This window comes from Myotis lucifugus, unplaced genomic scaffold, assembly GCF_000147115.1.
Source record: "Myotis lucifugus unplaced genomic scaffold, Myoluc2.0 scaffold_37, whole genome shotgun sequence".
NCBI lineage: Eukaryota > Metazoa > Chordata > Mammalia > Chiroptera > Vespertilionidae > Myotis > Myotis lucifugus.
In genome coordinates, this window is record NW_005871085.1 from 2,607,135 (window position 1) to 2,630,488 (window position 23,354).

The 23,354-nt window shown below is 52.2% G+C and overlaps 1 protein-coding gene across 5 annotated transcripts in view; it reads left to right on the forward strand.

The window, feature by feature from the left end:
* Window positions 1–21,159, forward strand: part of RIMS3 (regulating synaptic membrane exocytosis 3) — a 39,617-nt gene extending 18,458 nt beyond the window's left edge. Inside the window, exons 3-10 of one of the 5 annotated variants that reach the window (XM_023752725.1) lie at window positions 2,740–2,784; window positions 3,465–3,712; window positions 9,063–9,204; window positions 11,030–11,142; window positions 13,180–13,281; window positions 13,609–13,748; window positions 15,200–15,303; window positions 20,979–21,159. In XM_023752725.1, the coding sequence (XP_023608493.1) occupies window positions 3,496–3,712; window positions 9,063–9,204; window positions 11,030–11,142; window positions 13,180–13,281; window positions 13,609–13,748; window positions 15,200–15,303; window positions 20,979–21,138 (978 nt within the window). In that variant the 5' untranslated portion in view covers window positions 2,740–2,784; window positions 3,465–3,495 and the 3' untranslated portion in view covers window positions 21,139–21,159. Of the gene's footprint in view, window positions 1–2,739; window positions 2,785–3,464; window positions 3,713–9,062; window positions 9,205–11,029; window positions 11,143–13,179; window positions 13,282–13,608; window positions 13,749–15,199; window positions 17,328–18,455 lie in introns of those variants that run through there. The other 4 variants (XM_023752724.1, XM_023752726.1, XM_023752728.1 and 1 more) reach the window with 4 other exon arrangements.
* The last annotated feature ends 2,195 nt before the right edge of the window (window positions 21,160–23,354 follow it).

Consider the following 23,354-nt stretch of genomic DNA (forward strand, 5'->3'; position numbering starts at 1 on the left):
CCTGGGTGGTTAAAGACGAGAATGTGGCTCTGGAGGGTGCAGAGTCCTGGATGTCAAGCCATCCGCTTGTTTGTGCCATAGATTATTCATGAGGAAATATGATTCCCTGGGTTGGCAGGGTCAGGAATTTTGTCCCTTACCCTCCTACCTGCTCGTCCCCTGGGAGTGGTGTACTTGAGTGTCCTGTAGTCTGGCTGCTCTGGGGCAGTTTTCTCAAAGAGCCCAGAGACTCAGGGCAAAGCCCACATGTTGGGGTGGGTTCTGGGTTGAAGGGGCAGGGGCTGCAGAGTGTGTCTGACTCTTTGTGGAAACCGGAGACCTGGGTTTGAGTGCAGGCCTTGCCACTTCTTAGCTGAGTCGGATGAGCTAGGCCTCCACATCTCTGAGAGCCAGTATTCTCATCTGCGACATGGAGATAACCACACACCTAACAAATACTGTCAAGAGCAAGTTGGGCTTACGCTGTAGCAGATTCAAAGTATCAGATAAGCGCTCTCCCACCATCCACCAAAAGGCTGTGCAGATGCCCCCAAACACACCCCAACTGGCACTAGAATTGGAAAGTAAAGAGAAGAGATCATCACAGGCCCAAGTCCAGGGGACTTTCCATTAGCTGCAATGTTGATGGGGGATGGATGGAGAAATATAATCCGGGGCTCTGCACACATCGCAGGGTGAGTGAGAACAGTCCAGACAGCCACAAAGAAGGCAAGACACGGCTTTGACTCATCCCCACTGGCAGCCCTAATTCCCAGCCCGCAGGAGCCACACCTACCGGAAGGCCAGGCAGCCATTGTCAGCTGCCTAGGATCTGTCTTCCTCGTTAGCTGGAGGGGTGCCTTCCCTTTCCCACCCCTTTCTTTGTGCTTTTGAAAAGTTGGGTTTCCTCAGGGTGACAGACCTGAGGGCAGAGGGTCAAGCAAAGTGCCCCTGAGCCCTGGGATGGGGAGCTGTCCTGGGAAAAACACTGTAGGCCGGGACAGAGCCTGGACCACTGGGCGCAGAGCATGCTAGAGCGGCCTCCTCTCCAATACTCGGCCAATCCTAGGGCTGATACCAGAGATCCCACCTCTACAACACAGAGCCAAAGATGCCTGCTGCCTGGCCCCCAGAGTGGCTCCCAGGGCCCCCTGTCCTCTCCCCTATACTCATCAGAACTGCCCTGAAATACTTAATTGCGTTATTAGTTGTTTACTATCTATCTCCTCCTGGAGTGGAGGCTTTGGGAGGGCAGGGTGAAGTTGGCCTGGCTCACTACTGTATCTTTGGCACTCAACATAGGCCTTGGAAGTTTAAGGGCTTAAATATTTGTTGAATGCAGCTAAGGGGGAGTCCATTTGTATACTTTGGAAAGGAAGTTAGCAATATATTCCAAGAATCAAAAAATGTTTGTGCCCTTGGTATCAGGTAGGATGCTTTTGGATGTAACAGAGAACCCTGATTCAAACTGACTTAAGCAAAGGAAAATACATTATCTCACATAACAGAAAGGCCAGCTTAGGGTGGCCCGAGGCCTTTTCTGTCTTTGTGCTGTGCTGCCCTCAGCACACTGGCTTCATCCTATGGCTGGGCCTTCCCTAGGGGAAGCAGGACACACACACACACACACACACACACACACACACACACACACACACAGAGAGAGAGAGAGAGAGAGAGAGAGAGAGAGAGAGACCTCCACCTCTCTTGTAATCATGGAAACCAAATCTTTCCCTTAAATCAGATTAGGCCAACTTTGTCACATGGACCAGTAAGAGTTACCAAGGTGACTGACACTCATTGATTAGCTTAAACTAATCAAGGCGGGGTGGTGGGGTGGTACTGGATAAAACCGGTGTGTCAGGAAGCAGGGAGAAAGAATGGATGTTGGGGAAGCTACCAGCAGTGTCCACACCCCCTTAAACTAGTCACTCCATTTCTGGGAATCAATCCTAAGGAAATAAGCAGAAAAAAATCAATGTAGAAAGATGTTTATTGCTGTGTTGTTTAAAAGACAGGAGGGAAGGAAAGGGGGATGGAGAAACAGAGAGAGAAAGAAGAAAATTGGAACTGATCTAAGAAGTAACTATTAATATTTCAGTTAATTAAGCTACCTCCATACAATGGGATGTTTGGGCATCAAAACATTTAAACATTAAGCCCTCCAGCCAGTGTGGCTCAGTGGTTGAGCATCGACCTATGAACCAGGTCACAGTTTGATTCTAGTCAGGGCACATGCCCGGATTGTGAGCTTGATCCCCAGTAGGGGGTATGCAGGAGGCAGCCGATTAATGATTCTCTGTCATCATTGGTGTTTCTATCTCTCTCCCCCTCTCCCTTCCTCTCTATAATCAATGAAAATATATATTTTTAAAACATTTAAAAAAACCATTTATTTAAAAAAATTATACAAAGTGTTAATGACATTGGGAAATGTTTGTGATATGAGGATAAATGAGAAATACCAGGATCTAAAATTGATTTGTAGTATGAATTCCATTATTTTTGTAGATGCATAGAAAAGAGATTGGGAGGAAATAGGCTAAGGAGCTTAGAGTGGCTGCTGCTCAGTAGTGCAGTTAAGGGGGCCTCTTGCCTGCTTCTTTGTACCCCTCTGTGCCCTCCCTTTCAAGCAGGAGGACCTCCTCGAAGCCCGCACAGGATGGAGCCAGTTTTGCTCTCCCTGTTGTTATTATTGGCTGTGAATTAACCATCGCTAACACTTACTGAATGTTTACTCTGTGCCTGATGCTGTTCCAGGCACTTTCACAGGCACCGATTTAATCCCTAGGACAATCCTATGAGGTAAGTGCTTGTACTTCTTGTTTTGCTGAAGTGTTCACCGAAACCCCGGGTTGTTGGTCCCAAGGTCACACAGCTAGTGTGTAGAGCAGTGGTCCTCAACCTGTGGGTCGCGACCCCTTTGGGGGTCGAACGACCCTTTCACAGGGGTCGCCTAAGACCATCGGAAAACACATATATAATTGCATATTGTTTTTGTAATTGATCACTATGCTTTAATTATGTTCAATTTGTAACAATGAAAATACATCCTGCATATCAAGATATTTACATTACGATTCATAACAGTAGCAAAATTACAGTTATGAAGTAGCAACGAAAATAATCTTATGGTTGGGGGTCACCACAACATGAGGAACTGTATTAAAGGGTCGCGGCATTAGGAAGGTTGAGAACCACTGGTGTAGAGGCCTTTGGAATTCAAGAGTGGGCCATTTAACTCCACAGCCTCTGCCTTTACCACCAAACCCCATTGCTTGCCAGGGTAGCCATGTGCTAATAAGAATAGTTCCATTTATTGAGCCAGACTCTGTGAACACTCTTTACATTTATTTGCTCATTGAAGCCTCACAACCTCAGAGAGGCCGGGTGATCTGCCCGAGGTCACACGGCTAAGTGGTGGCTGCAGTAGAGGGCCCAGGGGTCTGATGTGGGACCCCCTTTGTCTCTTTATCTCCCCATAGAGTTGCCTGAGGCTCTGCCGCCCCTGGGACCATGTTTAACGGGGAGCCAGATCCAGCCTCGGCTGCAGGCCCCAGGAATGTGGTTCGGAGCTCCAGCATCAGCAGTGAAATCTGCGGATCTCAGCAGGCCGGGGCCGGGCCCGGGACCACCACTGCTAAGAAGCGGCGTAGCAGCCTTGGCGCCAAGATGGTGGCCATTGTGGGCCTGACCCAGTGGAGCAAGAGCACGCTCCAGCTCCCCCAGCCTGGTGAGGGGGCGTGGGGCACCGGGGCGGGGCGGGACACCTTGCACCCAGGGACAAACACTTATGTAGCACTTACCAGATACCAGGTGCTATTCTAGGTCCAGTACATGACCCGACTCATTGAATCCTCATGTAACGCTGTGAGGCAAGTACTGAAGCACGGAGAAGGGAAGTAAGATGCCCCAAACTACATAGCTAGTAGGAGCATTCAAACCCCAGCATTGGGCTTCTGAGTTCATGCTCCTAACCATTACCCTGTGCCACGTCCATGCACAAACTTACACATTATTCAGCATTTGTTTATTAAACAGCCGCCAGGTCCAGGCACAGACATCCCCACAATTCAGCCTCACGGGTGATCTCCACGATTCAGCCTCACGGGTGATCTCCGAGTTTCCTAAGTACAAAGAGCCACACAAATGTAGTTACCCAGTCACACACATACATTACAAAGTCACACGAGAGAGATGCACACAAAGACACATGCCTTGCTTGGTTATACCTCCCTACTGGCAGGAAAGGACAAGATAGTCATTCACACTGTACATGGTCACACATAAAGCCAGTCATCATGCAATTCACACAAACACAGACAGACCCAGGTCACTGAAGTGTTCTCTCTCTCTCTCTCTCCCTCTCCCTCTCTCCCTCTCTCCCTCTCTCCCCCTCTCTCAAATACACACACAGTGTCCATGGTCACAGAAACATGTCACACATGTGTACACCCATATCTCACAAAACCCCATATTCACACACTTTATCAGCTACATCCCAACATGTGTATTATACTTGCTCAGACGTCTAGTTATGGAATCCCAGTTATGCTCAGAGTGGAGGGCGACCCGCCTTGTCACACACAGTCACACCTGGACCCTACATCACAGAGGAGCCAGCCCTCCCCACCAAGACCTCCTCATTGTGTGGCATCAGCCCAGACACCAGCTGGTTGTGTATTAAAATCTCTTCCTGCTTATTTTTCTCAGAGTAACAACTTCCCTGAGAAACCTTCAAATAGGCAGCTGGGTGGGGGCGGTGAGGGGGCGGGGGTGCCGGAGCATCCGGGGAGAATGCTCATCGAGAGCCCCAGTTGGGGCTGGGGGTGGGGGACTTTTCCAGGCCTTAAAATAGCTTTTTATAAAGCCCTCCACAGGAGCACGTGGGATGGTCTTTTCCAGCATGCAGGCTGTGATGTGGTTTCTGGCTCAGGGAAATGCTAAGTGAGAAGGGGGCTTGCAGTTATCAGTGCCCCAGGGTGGGCGGGCATGGCCCCTGTGAATGTCCACAGTGTAGGCCTGACACGAGGGAGTCAGGAAGAGGGGGCCTGGAGATCCAGGAGTTGGGCTGGGGCAGGACCAAGGCGGGTGTATTAAGGTTAGGAGGTTGAAGAGGTGTTGGGCCCCAGGAATCTGGCTTGAGAAGACCAAGCCCTGCTGATCTCCAACCGAGTCAGCTTCCGATCCAAAGGCTCCTTTGTGCCCAAAACGATTTGGAGGAACGGTCTTTTGGGGCCAGGGCAGGGCCGAGTCACTAGAAGATAGTCCAGTGATCTGCCTGGGACTGTCCACCTACCTAGACTACCAGTCAGCAGGCATGGATTGGAGTGGACACCAAGGAGACCCCCAGCCTCGAGGGGAGATGAGTGATGGTGGGGCTTCTGGATCACTTGTCCCTGGGGTAGGCAAGGGCACGGCTGAAGGTCTGGGGCCTGAGCCAGGGGAATACACAGATGCCCTTCTAACTGAAGGTCTCTATGAATCATCCAGTCACCAAATGTCAGAGCAGGACAGGCCCCTTGAGTTCATCTAGTCCAAGGTACTCATTTTATTGATGAAGCGTCAGAGCCTGAAAAAGGGACTCAAGGTGGCCTTTAGAGCCACACCCTGTCATTTACTAGCTGGGGACTCAGGCAAGCAACTTCACCTCTCTGAGTTCGCCGCCTCGTTTGTAGAATAAGGACAATAATCTGTGCCTCAGAGTTGTCCAGGGGATTAAATGACATAGGAGATGCAAAGGCAACAGCCTTGTACATAGTAGACACTTAATAACGTTGCCGGTGTTATTATTTCCCACAGTCAAACAGTAGGGCCAAAAAGCAAGTGAGCTCTCTGGCTTTCACAGCCCCTTGCGTGGGGCATACCCCTCTCCCATCTGTAATTCCATGTCCCATTTGTTTTCCTCCCAAGCCTGGGAGTTGTCAGTGTCCTAGCTTGGGTGGGAGAGTCTGGCTCCAGAGGGATGTATGGGGCTGACTCACCTTGGGAATCAGCTCTGGAAACTCTCTCTGGGAAAAGATCCCAGCAGGGTATCTCCGGTTGCCCCAGGTGGGATGGCTCAGTTCCCTGCAGGGCTAGGCTGTGTGAAGCGGGGAAGAACTCCTGTCCTGGACCCAGTCTTCTGGGCTCTGGGTCTGCCTTCCCAGGGGCCTCCTTCCTCCTAGTTTATCCATACCCTGCATTGGCTCAAGTTCCGCCCACTCCCTCCTCTTTGTTTCAAAGCCTGGACTATTACACCAGCCTTCCCTCTAGTTCCCTGCCTCCTGCCTACCCCTTCCAGTTTATTTCTCACATTGCGATAGAGTAGCTTCTAAAAAATAATCCTGGCTTCAACTCCTCATGGGACCCTGGGAAAGACACTTCCCTTTGGGCCTGTTTCCTCTGGAAAATGGAGCTCGAAGGGACTCTCTCCAAGCTTTCTTCTAGATCTAACATTCTCTATGTTGTGGGAGCAGTGAATGCGGTAGGGTGAGAGCTTTGGGGTCTCAGGACACAGGTGGCTTCTGGCCTAGCCTTAGACTGGGTCCACACAGGCCATCCTGGGCTGTCCCAGTCCTGCCCACATTGAGCTCTTTTCAGCACCGAGGACAGCAGCTCCAGCTCCTCATGGGCTCTGGGCTCTGAGTCAGGTGGGGAGAAGGCTCAGCATCATTCCAGGAGATGCCATGGAGTGCTGTTGGGAGCTGTGACTGCCTCTCCCTTGTATGCAGTGAGACAGATGGGATGGTTCCTGGAGTCTTTCAGTCTCCGGCAACCACAGAATTATTGCAAGCAATTTGCCCCGTTTCTCTGGAAAGAGGCTTTATAAAGTTACTCCCTGGGTCAACAGAGTTCAGGGACTGGACAGGTATGAAACAGTAGAGAAATGTTCTCTAAGGTTGCAAGACCTTTCTCCCCACCCAGAAGACATGGGGCTTAGTCTCTGCTGAATCACATCTCAAATCAATGTGGAATTGGTGGAGAAGAGTGAGAAGTAGCGCATCAGTAGACGGGGAGTCGGCCTTATGGATGTCTGGACCTCAAGCTCCCCATCTGTGAAATGGCAGGGGCAGGGGGCTAGCCAAGGTGTCACTAACATTTCAAGGATTCTGTGATTCCCTTACTAGGCATCACAGTGGATTGGACAGGTCTGATCAAAGAAGGGAAATTTTCTCCCAAGTGGCCAAAGCTTTCCCATGCTCTAGGAGAAGGGCACTGGGGTCATATGGTGGCAAGGATCTGGCTTCAGCCCAGGATGTGTTGTGTGTGGAGGATTCGAGGGGAGGGAGGGTAGAGTGCAGCTCCCACAGACCTGTCTGTCTTCTAACTGCATTAGCGGGGATTGGCAGTTAGGAGCCAGGGACAGGGCGAGTCCCTCAACACCCATTGTTATTGCCCAGCCCTCTGTGTGTGGTGGGTCACGCACCATTTGTGGGTGTGCATCTATGTGTGTGATTGAATGGATAGGTTCAACTGCAAGTGTTATGGTGTGAAGGACACATTTCTGTGACAGAGTATGTCTTGTGTATGTATGATTAAACCCTGGAAGTACCTTTTGTGACTGTTGTATGAACATACTCATAACCTTGTATGTGGGATCACTGTCTTCATAAATATGATTGTCAGCACTTGTGTGTGTCTGCTTATGCCGGTCGGTATGAAAGAAATATAGGTGAGCTAACATGACTGTGTGTAAGGCAGGCAGACAGACAGACAAGTGGATGGTCTCATTGATTCCTGGATAGTTAGCTATTCCAATATCCCAGAAGCTGGGATGGTTTATGGTTTGAAAGGAGACATTTCTCCTTACCACCTCCCACTCCCAGTGCCCCACCCCCCTGTCTGTCTGCCAGTGACGCTAGCCCTTTTAGCCTTTCCTCTCCCAGTGGGACTTCCTGAAAGATAAGTAGGACAAAGCAAGAGGTATAAAGCACCCCTCTTCCCAGGGCAGGTCTTGAATATCCTCACCGTTGGATATGGGTGGGTTGCCAGGGTAACCAGCTCCCCCTTCCCCATTGTTTTTAAGGGGGCTTCAGTGCCTGCTTCACCCCCCTACCGCTCCCCGCCCCTATAGCCAACTTCATTCTTAATTTACCTGGGTCTCTAACCAGTGATAGCAAAGGGCTCCTTTGGTACAATCCCTATCTGAGCAGCACTTCCCTCCCCATCAAGCTCCTCAAGCAGCCAAGCTTTAGCAGGGGAAATCCATATAAACCCTCAACCTGGCTTCTGTGACCCTGATGGCCCCAGGAGGGGAGGGTGTCTAGAGGGACCACATTGCAATGCTGAGTAGGTTGCCATGGAAACCCAGGCTGGATGGTGTGCTGCTAGGAGAGGCACAGTGTCCTATGTTCCCTGCAAGGCTGAGCCGTGGGGCAGGATGGGGGTAGAGGGCCCTGTGAACAGGAGACACAGAGACATGGGGGGGGGGCAAGTTCTCACTGCACAGCTTCTAGGGGTCTTCTACAGACCTCTTTTCAAAGCCATAGCCAACTCAAGCCGACCCAGCCATCCTCTCTTACTCTTGCTTCCCTAATCGCCTCTTCATGTCCAGACCCACCTGGAGAATGCATGTTAGTTTGGAGTGCCCAGGCCTCTCATCGGGGTTGTTATAGGGCCTGTGAAGGTATCAGAGAGGTGGCTGTGAGGTCTGAGCGAGACAGGTGCATGAGGGAGAGCAAATTCAGCAAAAGGCAAACTTTCCAGAAGAGGGAGGCAGGAACACAACCCTTTGGAGCAAAGGCTGAAATTGAGTGGGAAGGTAGCTGTCAGGGGAGCCTGGCAAGGATGACGGCCCAAGAGCTGCAGGGAGGGGAGGGGGGCTCTACCTGGTAACTCCACACACCCCCAGCCCATCGTCCCGATTCTGCCTCCAGCCATCTTTCTGATCAGCTTTGTCTGTGTCACTGCCCTGAGCAAGGCCAGGGGTCAGCTGCAAACCAGCTCTAGAGGTCATCTCAGCAATGCCCCTGTCTCCGGTCACAGCCCTGCCCACCACGCCCCCTCCCAAGAGGGTGACTTTGAGCAGCGCTCTCAGAGAGGCCTCGTTGGTGATCTGACCTTGTTCCCTCTCTGTGCTTGGTGTGGGGGACCCGTCACAGAAGGGACCACCAAGAAGCTGCGCAGCAACATCCGGAGGAGCACGGAGACAGGCATCGCCGTGGAGATGCGGAGTCGGGTCACGCGCCAGGGCAGCCGGGAGTCCACCGATGGGAGCACCAACAGCAACAGCTCCGAGGGCACGTGCGTGCAGCCCACCCCACCCCGGACCCTCCCTCCTCGGTCCTCTAGTCACAGAGCCAGAGCAGGGCGGGAAAATCTCCAGTTGGTTTTCCCACCTGGAGAACATCAACCCAGATGTCTGTGTTCCTGTGCCCCTACCTGCCTCCATTCCCCTCCCCTGGATGTCCGATGCCAGGGCCCCAGTCTTCCCCCAGTGGCCTGGGAGTGGTTCCTCCCTTCTGTATATTTCATGCCTCCCGCCTCCCAGCACCACACGTGGCCCCACTCCAGAGGAGAGGGTTTGAAAGGAGAAAGTGACTCAAATCCTTTAAATCTAGAACCATTGTTATGTCTCCGATAAGTGGAGGTCTCACACGTGGCCGTGCTTGGAGCTCAGGGAAGGAGATGGGACTGGATCAGAGTTTTCCAAACTGTGGGTGGTAACTCAGAGGCAGGAAGTGAAATCAGTTCAGGGGGTAAAACCAGCATTAGAAAAAGAAATAGAGATTCAGTTGTACCCTATGGAGTGAGGATGAATTGCCTTGTGAACTTCTGTGTCAGTTGTTTTAATGTGTGGGCGCACATAGGTCTGTGACAGTAAATGTATTCCTTACATTTGACTGCGTGTGGGCTGCAGTCAAAAACTTGCAAGTCCCTCAGGTCTCCTCTACATTGTGAAACTACGGTATTCAACTAAGATTTTCTGATTTGGCCTCATTAAGGCACAATGATTTCAGGATTATTTAAGATTCTGTGCTCGTGTATCTCACTGCTATGCCTACAGCCATGAGTGCAAATAGCCACTAGCATGTATTGTGTCTTACTGTATGCAGGGTATCACTGGGCACTTCAGATCAGTGCTTCTTATTCGGGGATCTAGTGAGCACTATCAGACCAAACACTGTCTCATTTAACTCTCGCTACGGTACTGAGCGATGTCGGTACTACCTGCGAAACAGACCAATAGGAGTGGGTGAGCCTGAAACCCCTTCCTGGGGGGCGGCGGGGGGGGAGACACATGGCTTCTCTGACAAGCACACACAGCCTGTCTTCCTCCCTGCCTGTCACTGGCCCAGGGGGACTCAAGGCCAAGCCGTCCAGCGGGGGATTTGCTCTGGGACAACCTTGACTCTCTCTAGCCTTAGGGCTTTCTTTGGTCCATTGTAGCTCATGAGTGGACCTGGGCCAGCCCTCCCTCACCTGTCCTTTCTCTGCTGGCACACCCAGGACACCTTAAGGACATGCACAAGTAGCACTTTTCCCTCAGTGACAACGGCAGCAATAACTACCACATATTGCTTTCTGTTTGTCTGGAACTTTTCATGCACCATCTATCCCGATTCTCACCATAAACCCACGCGAGTTGGGCATCACCTGTTTTGTAGGCAAGTCTCTTACCTCTGGATGCCTCTGTTTTCTCATCTGTAAAATTGGGTAATAGCTGCTGCCACACAGAGTAGTTGCAAGGATTCCATTACATGAGGCACGTGGAGCATTCAGTGCACTGACACATGGTCACATGGTCAACTTTCAGTCACTGTCGGTTTTTCTTGTTACTGCTTTCCAGCACCACCCCCCTCCCCCCAGACACACACAACCACGGGGCACCTACCACCACTCGTCATTAATCTGAACCCTATAATTGTGTTAATTTGGACTCTGGCTGTTTAGGGCACTACCTCATTTATCGACTTGATTTCAAACTGTCTGTCCCCAGCCAAAGTAGTACACTACACTATGTAGAGGGGAAACTGAGGCAAGAGGGGAGTGCCCAGTGCCTGGGAGGCAGAGCCGCTGCATCCCACCAGCCAGATGCCCTCACGTGCCCCTCTGCCTCCTTCCCCAGGTTCATCTTCCCCACCACCCGGCTTGGGCCCGAAAGCCAGTTCAGCGATTTCCTGGATGGGCTGGGACCAGCCCAGATTGTGGGGCGACAGACGCTGGCAACTCCACCAATGGGTGAGTCTTCATGAGGGTAGGGCGAGTGGGGTGATGGCAGAAAGGGTGAGATCAGCAGAGCCCTGCGTGACCCGAGCCTCACTCAGGTTTCCCTGCCAGCTCAGAGTGAGCACAGCACTCACGCATCCTCCCTCCGCCGGGGGGAAGGCCACCGCAGCAGCTCTCCCAGCACATTCCTCCTCGCTCCGCTCCACCACACTCTGCCGGCTCTGCTAAGTGCTGGACGGAAAATGGTGAACAGATCATCAGGGCATTGGTTTTCAGGGGGCCGGCTCTATCGCCAGTTCTCCGAGTGGCCTTGGGGAAGTCTCTTCTCTGAGCCTGTTCCCCCTCATCTATAAAATGGGAATAAAAATACCTGCCTTCACTATCAACAATTGATTGAGGGTTATTCTTTTATTGAGGGTCAGGGGTAGGGAGGTTCATGCTTTGCCTGAAGTATTTCATTTGATCCTAGGGACTGTGTCTTATTTGACTTCTAATAGTGTCTGGCACCTAGAAGCCTTTAGTAGTTTTTCATCCCCCTTTCCTGTAGCCAGGAGTAGCTCCTGAAGTCTGTGCTGCAGTCCTGGCTCCTTCCTCAACCTCTCCCTTAGCTAGTGGATATGTTGGCTCAAGCAGCTGCTCCCAGGCCTAGCCTCCCCAGAGACGCCTCCTGACCACCCTCTTCCCCACAGTCTGACTCAAGCAGTGTCTGACCCAGACCTCTGCACTGGCCTCAAGCACACGAGGAAGCTGAGTGCAGACAGCGCCCTGCTGTGAGCCATACAGTGAGCTGGGATTTCATTCCCGCCAGGGCTCTTCCCACTGCACTGCCCTGTCTTCCTCCCCCTGCTCATTCAGGAGCCTCTCTCTGTCTGCGGAAGAGGGGTGCGCCCACAGGGTGAGCGTCAGCTCTGAGCTGGCTCTTGGGCTGGACTGGCTAATTCTCAGCACTTGCTTTCAAACTCTTAGGGGCCCGGGAGTCTGCTTTTCCCAGCAGCCCTGAGCCCAGCCAAGAGCTGGGAGGCAGTGAGAGGAGCAGCCACTTCCACTAGGCAAATGCGCCATCACAGCCTAGAATTATGCGTGTGGTGCCCTCTGGTGTCCCAAACTGGGAATGACAGGTTTGTGTTTGCTCATCTTGGGGGTGTTATAATGAGACAGGAGATTAATTCCTGAGACATCCCCCTCCACTTCCCCGTGGGGAGGTCAGGAAGAGTAGAGGAAGGGGGACGAATTCCAGAATGTCTTTGTTTGTATTTGCATCTTCCCAAGTATGCAAATACAAACAATTGCATAATGGCTCAGAGAATCTAAAATGGGTACCTAAGCCCACAGTCAGCTCTATTTTAGTTTTTCTACATCAGGCGATGATTCTGCACTGCTTGGAAGGGTGTTCCAAGTGACTAATGCTAAGAGTTCTAGAAATCAGATAACTGACACGATTCCACACATAGAACTTGCCCCAGCTGGATGATCCGTTTTGTGGGAGCACAGTGAGGAGTTCTCAGTCCTCTGCTCCCAGGAAATCTGCCGGCCTTCCCTTCATCCTTTGGCGATGATGCAAGCAGGCCCTGGTTCCCAGGGAGTAGCTCCTGCCCTGGGCAGACTCATATCTCAGCATCTCTTCAAGCTGATAGTCTTTGAATATTTGACATGTATTTAGGGGAGTGGCTGAGGGCTGCTGTGTAGAAGGTGAATAAGAGCCCCTGAGCCCACAGCCTCCCTCTGTGTTCCTGACTCCAGAAGCTCTGCCACCAAACTTGCCTATTCTTCTCAGTAAAACAGGAGCTTCTCAGTTAACCACGCTTAGATGAGCATTTGACAGCCACTTTTGGTCCCCAAGCATGTCCCTTGAGGGTCATGCCCCCACCCCACCCCTAGGGACCCATTATTGTGTTCCTCCGCTGCTCTAATGTGTCTCCTAAGGCCAGTTCTCCCACATGCAGTTTTCTTCATCTCATGCCCTTTCCAGGTGGTAGTGCCCCTGCAGGCTGGCATTCTGCACAGTGGCTCGTCTGGCTCTGCCTGGACTGTCCCTCTTCTCCCTTGCAGGGGATGTGCATGTTGCCATCATGGACCGGAGTGGCCAGCTGGAAGTGGAAGTGATCGAGGCTCGGGGCCTGACCCCCAAACCTGGCTCCAAATCTCTCCCAGGTGAGGCTGAGCAGCTGGGAGAAGGATTTTGGAAATGGGTCCTCCCAGTGAGGAGGATGCTGCTGAGGTCTGGGTCTAATGAGTCCTTAGTTCCCCACTGGCCTAAATCAGTACCCTCAACACCGGAGTCACCACTTGCCCAAAAGGCCAGGAAATAGGGGCGGGGGTGGAGAAGGACGGAGGAGTCAGTCTCTTTGACCTGCTGTCCACTGGCCAGCTCGTCCTACTCACCTTGCTCACCTCCAGGGTCACCTGGGGGTTGGGGATGGGACAGGCCATAGCAGTCGCTCCTGACCCCTCCCCATCGTGCTTTCTCCCATCCCTTAGCCACCTATATCAAGGTTTACCTGCTTGAGAATGGGGCCTGCTTGGCCAAGAAGAAGACAAAGGTGGCCAAGAAGACCTGTGACCCCCTGTACCAGCAGGCTCTGCTCTTTGACGAGGGGCCCCAGGGCAAGGTGCTGCAGGTGAGTGTGAGAGGGCAACGCTCAAGACTGCAAGTTATCATTTGAAATCTGTTTCATTTACGCCACTTCCTGTGCCAGGTACTAATGCCAGGTGCGTTAATATGTGTTGCCCATTTATTTTCACGACCCAGTGAGGTGTGATTGCCCCCGGCTGGTTCATAAGGAACCAAGGTTTGGAGGGTAGCTCAACTGCCAGGTTCCACCGGGCGCTGGTTCATTGTGCATCGGCTCCACACCAGGCTGTGAGCTGCTTTCCATTGTGACCTCGCTCCATCCTCCAGCTGAACCTGTGAAGCAGGCGTGACTCTCCCATTTTACAAATGAGGAAACAAAGATGGAGTGGCTGGCGTGAGGTTTCAGCTGGGGCCTTGCTGAGCCGAGCTGAGCCCAGGTCAAGGTGACTCTCACCCCTTGAGAGTGACAAACCCTTCACCACAGTCCCGGGAGGGAGGGATCCTCACGCCTGTTTCATAGATGAAGCGCCTGAGGCGCCCAAGTGGTTAGGGGGATCGAGCACAGTGGTGGTCGGTCTCTGGGTTCTGCCCTGGGTTCAGGTTCTAGCTTGATCACTTACTAGCTCTGTAGTATGTGGTGAAGATCAAATGAGAGATGCCTGTGGAGGGCCTCACACAGTGCCTGTCACACAGAAGGCTACTCGCTAACTCTGAACAGTGGTGGTCGCGGTGGGCTGTCGGCCTTGCCCGAGGCCACGGGTGACAGAGGAGAGGCTTGAGCCAGGGGCTGTCTGAGCTGTGGGACTTCTCATCCATGACTGTTCCTCTGGGCTGAGGTGGTTCCATAGCAAAGGCACTTGGAGCTGCAAACAGTAAGAACTGACGAGCCCTAGGGTTCTGTGGGGGAAAGTTTGGTCTTGGTTGTCCATTTTTATATATATCGGAATTCTATTTCTATTTTGAAAAAAGAATTCACCAATAAAAACACAAGTTTGAAAATGACTGAGCTAATCTATTCCCCTCCCCCAGTTTTATGGATGGATGGGAACCCTGAGGTCCAGGGAGAGCAAGGGGCTTGCCCAGGCCCCACCATGAGCCGCAGCAGAGCGGGACTGGAGTCTCCATCTGCTCCTTCCCGGAGAAGGCTGTCATCTGGGATGCTGGGAGCTCCAGAAGTCAGACCCAGGGTACATGCCCAGCTCTGCCACCAGTGACTGTGTGTCTTTGGGTTAGTTCATTAACCTCTTTGAGCGGCAGTTTCCTCTGTGGAAATAACACACGGCACCTCTACCTGGATGGTTGCAACAATGGAGATGATATACTTAAAGTCCGTAGGAGCCTGTGTGAAGTGGGCGGCAAGTTGTTTGAAGTCAGGCCAAGTTTCAGCTCTCTGTCCCATCCATCTGTGCCCTGGTGAGACCTGTAGGTTCCTGGGCCCACTGCCCAGCCCTGGAGTCGGGGAGGTGGCTCAGCTCCTCTTTCTTCTCCCACTGGTAGGTGATCGTCTGGGGAGACTACGGCCGCATGGACCACAAGTGCTTCATGGGCATGGCCCAGATCATGCTGGATGAGCTGGACCTGAGTGCCGCCGTCACCGGCTGGTACAAACTCTTCCCCACATCCTCCGTGGCAGACTCGACCCTCGGATCCCTCACCCGGCGCCTGTCCCAGTCCTCCCTGGAGAGTGCCACCAGCCCCTCGTGCACCTAAGGACCTCAGGAAGAGGCTGGGTGTGGTGTGGGAAGGGGTGCCCCCCACTCCCTTGTACATAGTCTTCACGTCTTTCTGGCCCCTCGCCCTGCTGCATGCCTGTTGGCTACTGGGCTCGTCCCAGCTGGCGGTGGAGAGTGTAGTGTGTGTGTGTGTGTGTGTGTGTGTGTGTGTGTGTGTGTGTCTGTGTGTGTGTTTGTGTCTGTGTGTGACCATGTTACATCTGTTCATTTGTCTGGGTATAGTCAGTCTTGGTGACTACATGGGCCAAAATCCATGTCCTTCTGTGTCTTGTTGAAAAGAAACCCAAATGAGTGTTGTGTAAACACAATACCCCCTCGGTCCGGGGATGGAATGGGGGGGTGGCCATTGGTCCATCCTGCCTGGTCCTGTGCCCGGGGCAGAGCCCGAGTGTCCTGCCTGTTCCTTCTCTTGGTGGTCCCTGCTGAGTTTCCTGTCTCGTTCTTTGTTCCACCTTTGCCTCTCCCAGCACTGCTACCTTTTTTGAGGAATGTAGCATCCACTGCAGCTGGCCACGCGAGGCCCCTCTGGGAACCCTGACACCCGTCCTCCGGCAGCTTTGCCCACTGAATGCGTCTGCAGCATGTAGCATGCTCGGCTAGTGCCCTGGCCAGGGCCTGGGAAGCAAAGATGCCTGGGGAGCTGAGGGCTTGGAGATTGCTTCCTCTCTCGGGCTGGAGCCGCCTCCTTCCTACAAGCAAAACACGGGAGGTCTTAGTTTCCAGGGTTGCTGGCCAGACACCTTAGGGGGACGTTCCGGTACCTCGCTTAGCACTGCTCTTCACCTCCTGTCTCCCTCCAAGCCACCGCACCTCTGACATGCCAAAGGAGCTCTCCCAGGGGACCCCAGCAGGTGTGGACGGGAGGTGTGGCCATCCAGGAGGCTGCCTCAGCGGGGATGTAATCTGCCAAAGCAGACAGTCCCTGGAGGCACCTGTGTCCTCCCCAGGCTCGGAGGGTGGCCCTGTCCCCACAGGGCTCATCCTGGTGGGGCCTGGCCTGTGAGGAGGTGCTGAGGGTGGGGCTGTTTGCTGGGTCAAGGAGGGCAGGGCTGACTTGCTCTGAGCCACCGTTGAGAATCCTGTCTGGGGATTAGCTGCCTGAAGTTCATTCGGGGCTCTCTTCTGCTCGTTTCTAGACCAGGGTGCGTCTGGGAGCTCAGACTCATGTGGGCTCCAGCCTCCTGGCCCCACACAGCCTGGCTCTGGACTCTGGTCTGCCACAGCCACCAGCTCTGTACAAAGCAATACTCATGCTCGGCCTCCCTGCCTCCCTGAGCTCTCCTGCTGCCCGCTGCCTGCTGGAGAGTGGCCTGGCCTGCTCCAGGCACCTACCCGCTCTGCTTTCATCCCACCCATCTGGCTGGAGCTTCCCAAAGCCACTCACACTCTGACTTGGTCTGCAGGCTGGGTCCTGAGGGTGGGACCAGTGCGTGGACTGAAGTCTGGCTCAGGAATGCCCAAATCTGTCCTCTCCCTCCTCAGGTCGAGGGTGAAAGGTGAGAGGTTGCCCAGGAGCCCGACATAACAGCCCTTGGATCCGTGTCTGGGGAGGAAAGAGTGGCCAGGGGGTCACGGTATGGGGCAGGCTCTCTCTTCCCCAGACATCGTCCCAGTGCTGCAGTGACTCCAACCATGTACCGGGAGGCAGTGCAGGCTCAGAGCCTGAGTGCTTGGTCTCCATCTGTAACCAAAGCGGGCGGGCATGGAGGTGGGTTCTGAGGGAGGTGGAGGGAAGCTCTCTGGAGATACCGCCATCTCCGCCAAGGGGCCTCCTTTTGGGGCAGGATCCACCTTTTCTCCCCAAACAGAAGGGGAGGAAACCAGGACCCCGTCATTCCTGCCCACAGACACAGAATAGGTAATACGGGCAGTAAAGAAACAAACACAACGAGCGCCTGGCCCCGAGCCTCCATTCTTGTGTCGGCATTGGTGAGTGGAAGACCCCTGGTGAGTGGAAGAGAGGGAGGGGCAGCTGGGTCCCACTTTCTCTTTCTGCAGAGATTCTCTCCCGCTGTCAGGACTGGGCCTGCTTTTCTCATGTTTCTACAGTGAAACAAAGGGCTCTGTGCTCTTTGATCTGAGGGTGGGGAGAGGGAGGACCCACGCTCACGGAGGTACTTTATGTCCTGTCTGTGATGTGCTCACCTCGGAGGTACTTTATGTCCTGTCTGTGATGTGCTCACCTCGAGAGAGGTCGCCCTCAGGATGGTGTGAAAACACACGCGGGTGGTGGGCTTATGGGTGAAAGTGTGGACATCTGCTGATGTGGCTCCGAATGGCGATCCTCAGACCATGCAGCCACCCCCAGGGAAGGGGGGATGTCACCCTCATTCCTCAAAGGGTCCAGAAAGACGTGAGAGAAGGTAGGAGCTGCCAGCAGAGAGGCTGCCGCTGGGTGGCTGGAGGCCGGTGCCCCTGGCCTGGGGGGCAGTTGGGTTAGCACAGGGGAGGTGCCAGCCAGAGGTGGGGCCTGATGTGTTGATAACGGGCTGAGCTGCCTGCAATCCCCAGCTGCCAAAGCCGCCCAGGGGTTGGCCCACTCCACAGCTCCATCTCTAATGGGCAGTGATCCCCCACCCCCACCCCGTGTTGACCTTGGGATGATTCTTTTTAACCCTTTGTACCAAATAAGTGACTAATCCCCACCTAGAGTTGCCCCCAGGAGGGTGGAGTCGTGTGAGGCTGATGTGTGTGTGTTGGTGACCGGCTGGATGTTGGGGTCTGTTTCTCAGCACCCCAGGTGCAGGGGCCTGTCTGAGAAGCAGCTCTATTAGCCCGTCGCAGGAGAGGAGGGAGCTCAAGTGTGACTCCAGCCGTCCCTGGGCGGGGAGCATCTGTTCTTTCAGAGGGGATGGTGGGGGAGGAAGGAACAAGATCCCCCAGAGTTCTTCCCAACCTGGGACCAACTCATTGCCAGGGACAGTATCCTGGCCCCAACCCCCTCCCCCCTTAGCCCAGGTGAAGCCCAGAGCTGATCTCAGACGGGGGCTCTGTCACTCCATCTCCCTCTGCTCAGCCAGGTTCGTGGGGGACGTGGCGGAGAGAGAAAGGCCCTGCAGCGATGCTGGGCGATGGGCAGGAACCTGATGAATGACTCAGAGCGCTGTCTTCACATTTCTGCTCTGCTGACTCCGTCCCACTCCCTTCAGAGATGGCTTCCCTACCGGGAGTCTGTGATGGGCCTTCGGGATGAACCGGGCTCCACGAATGGGCCACGTCATGGTTTGACCAGGGGGATGTGACCCTGCAGGAAAGACCTGTCTCCAGAATGACTCCCCATCCAGGCAGTTCCACCACCAGCTCTCCTAGGAAAGGCACCCCTGGGAGGCCGCCGTGTGCAGCAAGCCCCAGGCGTGTCCAGGACTGGCCGAGGCAGAACCTAGGAGCTCCAGAGAGAGCCGCTCATCACTCGTGGGATCACTGCCCGCTATGGCACTGAGGCCAAGCCAGTCCTCCCCGGGGCATGGCACCCACCAGGGCAAGCCTGCCCCAGCTCTTCTTTACTGCCAGCCTTGAGGAGAGCAGAGCACCCCCTTTTAAAGACAATAGAACCCTCCAAGAGAACTTCTTTGGAAATGAAATGTAGCACAATCTTAGACTGCGTTACGAGGAGCCCTGACACCCAACCAGGGTTCTTGCTCTTCACCTTGCTGCCCGGGAGACCTGTGCTCCTCCCCTGGGGCTCCAGAGCTCCTAATACCTCTGATCCCCCGTCTCCCTCGGCCCAGAAAGCAGCACGGCTTCAGTGAGGCTGCTGTTCTATTTCTCTGATTGCTCCCTGCACTGTGCAAACTCTGCAAGAAATTGCTGCCTTTGCTTGACATTGTAATGAGTTGTCCACCACCTGAGGGGAGGGAGATGGCGCGTCATTCAGGGCCCAGGGGTGGTCCTGCAGTGGCTGCAAGGAGGTGGGTAAGAAGAGGCCCGCTGCCCTGCTGACCCCTCCCTTTCTCACCCCTCCTCTGCATCCTCTTCTCCAATATCCTGACACGTAAAGAGGGTCTTTAAAATGCTGCTTCCTGTACTGCGTTGTCTTTCACTGGATGATCAGGGAGGAGGTGGGAATGCGGACTCATTGTCCCCTGCCTTCTCCCTCAAGTCTGCTTTCACTCAGGTCAGAAGAGATTGGGGCAAAACAAAACAATCATGATTGACGGGCAGGGGAGCCCTGCCCCATCAGGTGAGGCCTGATCGGGGCTGCATCGACCTGGTCTGGCTGGGAAAGGGTTATTTGAAAGAGTGCCTGAGCATCTCAGAGCAATGTCAGTGATGCCAAAGAGAGCAACTTGGCCTCCGTGGGCACCAGCTCTGTGTTGGTCTGCCTGACGGTGGGACCTTGTTCTCTGACAAAAGGGCTTAATCTTTCCATGTAGCAAAGCAACTCCCCCACCCCCACCCCCACCCCTAGCTTGGGCTTTTGTGGGCCCAGCACGGCTGTGCCTGTGAGGGAAACCACGGCAGAGAGAGAAATTGCATTCTCTCAGGGGCCTAGACTGCTCATTGAGAAGCGTAAGTGCTTTGGTAAAACCTTCCAGCGCTCTGGTTGGAAGCTTGGCCAGTAAGGACAGGGGCTTTGGGTCTAACAAGGAGTTCACCCCAATGCCAGGAAGACCTGTGGGACTGGGTTCCAGAGAGCTGGGCTAACAAATGAGCCCTGGGAACTCCAGGGGCAACAGAGCATCTACCCCATGGGTCAATGGCCTGGACAGCTGGCTATAGAGCATCAAAGGCTGTTATAGGAAGTTTGCCAGAAACCGCGACCATGCGCAAGACTTCTCACTTTTCTGGGCCTCAGCTTTCTCATCTGCAAAATCAGAGCATTTGCTAGTTGCTGCACGGTTCCCTCCAGGTTTTGAAAGTCTGATCTGGAGCTGATGAGGGTTGAGCCTGGTCACCTGGTTCCACGGGCTGGTTTCTTCCAGCCCTGGGTACCCAAGCCGGGTGCAGGTCCTCATCCGTCCACACCCAGATGCTGCTTCTGACGAGAACTCTGGGAACCCTAACAGACTGCTCCCACCTCTCTGTGGCTCATTCTTTCTTATTCTTGTGGAATGATGAGAAATGATTAAGAGGTGTCTACAACGGACAATTTTCAAGGTGCTGAAGTGATGTTACAACCTCAGCTGCATCCTGTGTAGGTTGGTATCCCCACCAGCAGTTGGTCCTCGTTGCTGCTTCTAGAATGACATCGGTGGGAGAGTCGAACATGGGAGAATTTTAAAGGAAATGCTCTCTGATGGGAGGAGAGAGGGAACGTCCTGTCCACGTATTTTGCTTCTTAAAACCACTCCTCTCTCCAGAGTGTCTTTTACCAGGCGACATCTCCGCAGGCTGAGTGGCTGCTTCCTTGGGAAAAGTTGGCCTGGTTGTTCGGTCTGCTCCTTTAGAATGTAAATTCACAGGAGGAAGGAACCCTTTTTCTAGAATATCCAAATGCATCCTGCAAAGAGAGAGATAGCTGATAGGGACTGACAAGCACACTGTTTAGATAAAGAAGCAATTCGCCTTTTATATCTGTGCTCCTATACATTTTCTATGTGCAGCATCTTTCCAAACTGGCTGTGGCTCCCGGGTGGCAGGTGGACAGCTGGGAAGGACTTGCCAGCCGTTCGTACAACGTTCTTGCCAATTCCCTTGAGGAGAAAATTCTTCACATGGCTTCTGCATGTACAGTATTTGGGCAGCAAAAAAAAAAAAAAATGATTAAAGTTGGTTTAAAACTGGTTTCATGTGTTGCTTTTTGAAGATGGTTCTTAATGCTGGGAGAAAACGGGGTCCCAGGGGACTGAAACAAGGAGAGGGGCACCTTGGCTAAAAGGCAGGAGAGAGCAGTGCATCTCAGGGAAAAGGCCTTGAAAACATACGGCCTGGGTTTCTGACTCCCACTGGGGACCCCTGTTGCCTCAGTGATGTCCTTGGGCCATAGCATTTGCGGGTGCGGGCAGCTTCCAGGCTCCGCCTCCAGGCTCCCTGTTTACAGGCCCACACAGCCTTCTATTCCCACAGACTTCACAAGGGAGGCCCAGAGCCAACTAGAGGGGAAGGTAAGATGGAGCTAAGGGCACTGCTTACCACTCACTGTTCATTTCCTTCTGAGCGCGTGTGTCTAGCAGCTCCGCTCCAGCACGTGGCTGGGACAGCCTTGCTTATTTCAGCCACAGTTGACATAAGCAGTAAACAGCAGTGGGCCTCCATGGCTGTGAACTATATCAGTCCTTGATCCCAGGAGCACCCCTGCTTCAGGGAGGGACAGGAAGGTCTGCTAACATTTAGTCACTTCTGGGCAGTGCCACTCCCTCCTGGGGTTGGGTCTAGGGGTATGGGAGGTGGAGAAAGGAGGCATAGCAGTCAAAGCACATGCTGGGCTGGGAGAAGGCTGGCATTCTCCATGCCAAGAGCCCTTCCGGTGACCTCCACTGCGCTGGCTCTGGCCCTTGGCTTTGCAGTTCCTGTGGGCACCATCGCTCGAGGGAAGGCTCGTGAGAACAACATATGAGCTTTGATGCTCTCCAGGATTCTGCTTTCTTTTTTCTTTGTTTGGTGCCCTTGATCGGGAATCGAACCCATGACACTTTGGTGCACAGGCCAATGCTCCAACCACTGAACCACACGGCCAGGGCCAAGGTTCTGTCTTTCTTTTCCACTGTTGCTTTCTCCCTGAGATATCCTATACACTCTGTGCTTCTAAACAGAAAAATTATTTTCCCTGCAAAAAAGGGAAAAAGGGACAGACCAAAGAACTGAAATCTAGAGAAAAAAATTCTAAAGAATTTTCTTTAAACAGAAGGAATGTATTATGTACCAGATAGGATTATTGGGGGATTAAAATTAAAATATGTTTAAAGTCCTCAAAATAGTACCTGGCACATAGTAAATGCTTTTTGCTGTTATTAAAGGAAATGATCCTAGATGGAAGGGCTGAGATACAAGAAAGAAAAGTGAGTAAGAAAGTAAGTTTTTTAAAATTAGTAAATATTAACATGTATTGTAAAACTATCATGTTTGATTTGTGAAATTTAAAAATATAAGCATGAACTAAAATATTAGACAGAAATAGCACAGAAGTTGGTCCTTGGAATATTCTTGAGGAGACTAAAGACACTGAATAACCTCAGTCTTCTTTAAATATTCATTCTAAAATCTAGAGTAAATACTAAGAAGATAGAATCTAGCAGATGCAAAAATCCTAAAAGCAAACTATGAAATCCAAAAATGTATTAAAAAATACATGATAATCAAGTGGTATTTATTCCAGGGATGCAAGGATGGTTCATTATTATCACAAAAATTCATCGCTGTAATTCACCACATTAATAGACTAAAGAAGAAAAATTATTATCCTAATATAGAAAAGGCATTTTATAAGGTTTAATCCTATTCATAATAAAAAAAACTTAGCAAATGGAAGGTAACTTTTCAATTTGATGCAAGTCATATACCAAAAAATCTATAGCAAATATTATGTTAATACTTTCCACAAATATTATGGAAATACTTTAGACACAATCTTTTTAAGATTAAGATCAATACAAGGGGGTCCAGTATCATTGTTACCATTTACCATAGTTCTAGGAATCCTCTACAGTGCCATAAAGGGAAAAAGAAGAGGTGTGAGAATTAGAAAAGCAGAGATAAAACTATAATTTACAGATAATTTGATCTCTACCTAATTGTTTTTTTTTAAAAAGCAAGGTTGCTAGATACAAGATCACCTTACAAAAATCAATTGCATTTTTCTATAGCAGCTATAACTAATAAACTATAAATGGATATTATCCCCAATACCAATTTAAATTATTAAGTAGGGATTACTTAAGAACATATATGATCTCTCTAGAGAGAATTTTCACACTAATAACAGAGTTGATGATTTGCATAAATGAAGAGACATTTCTGTTCCTGGATGAGACTGTTTAATT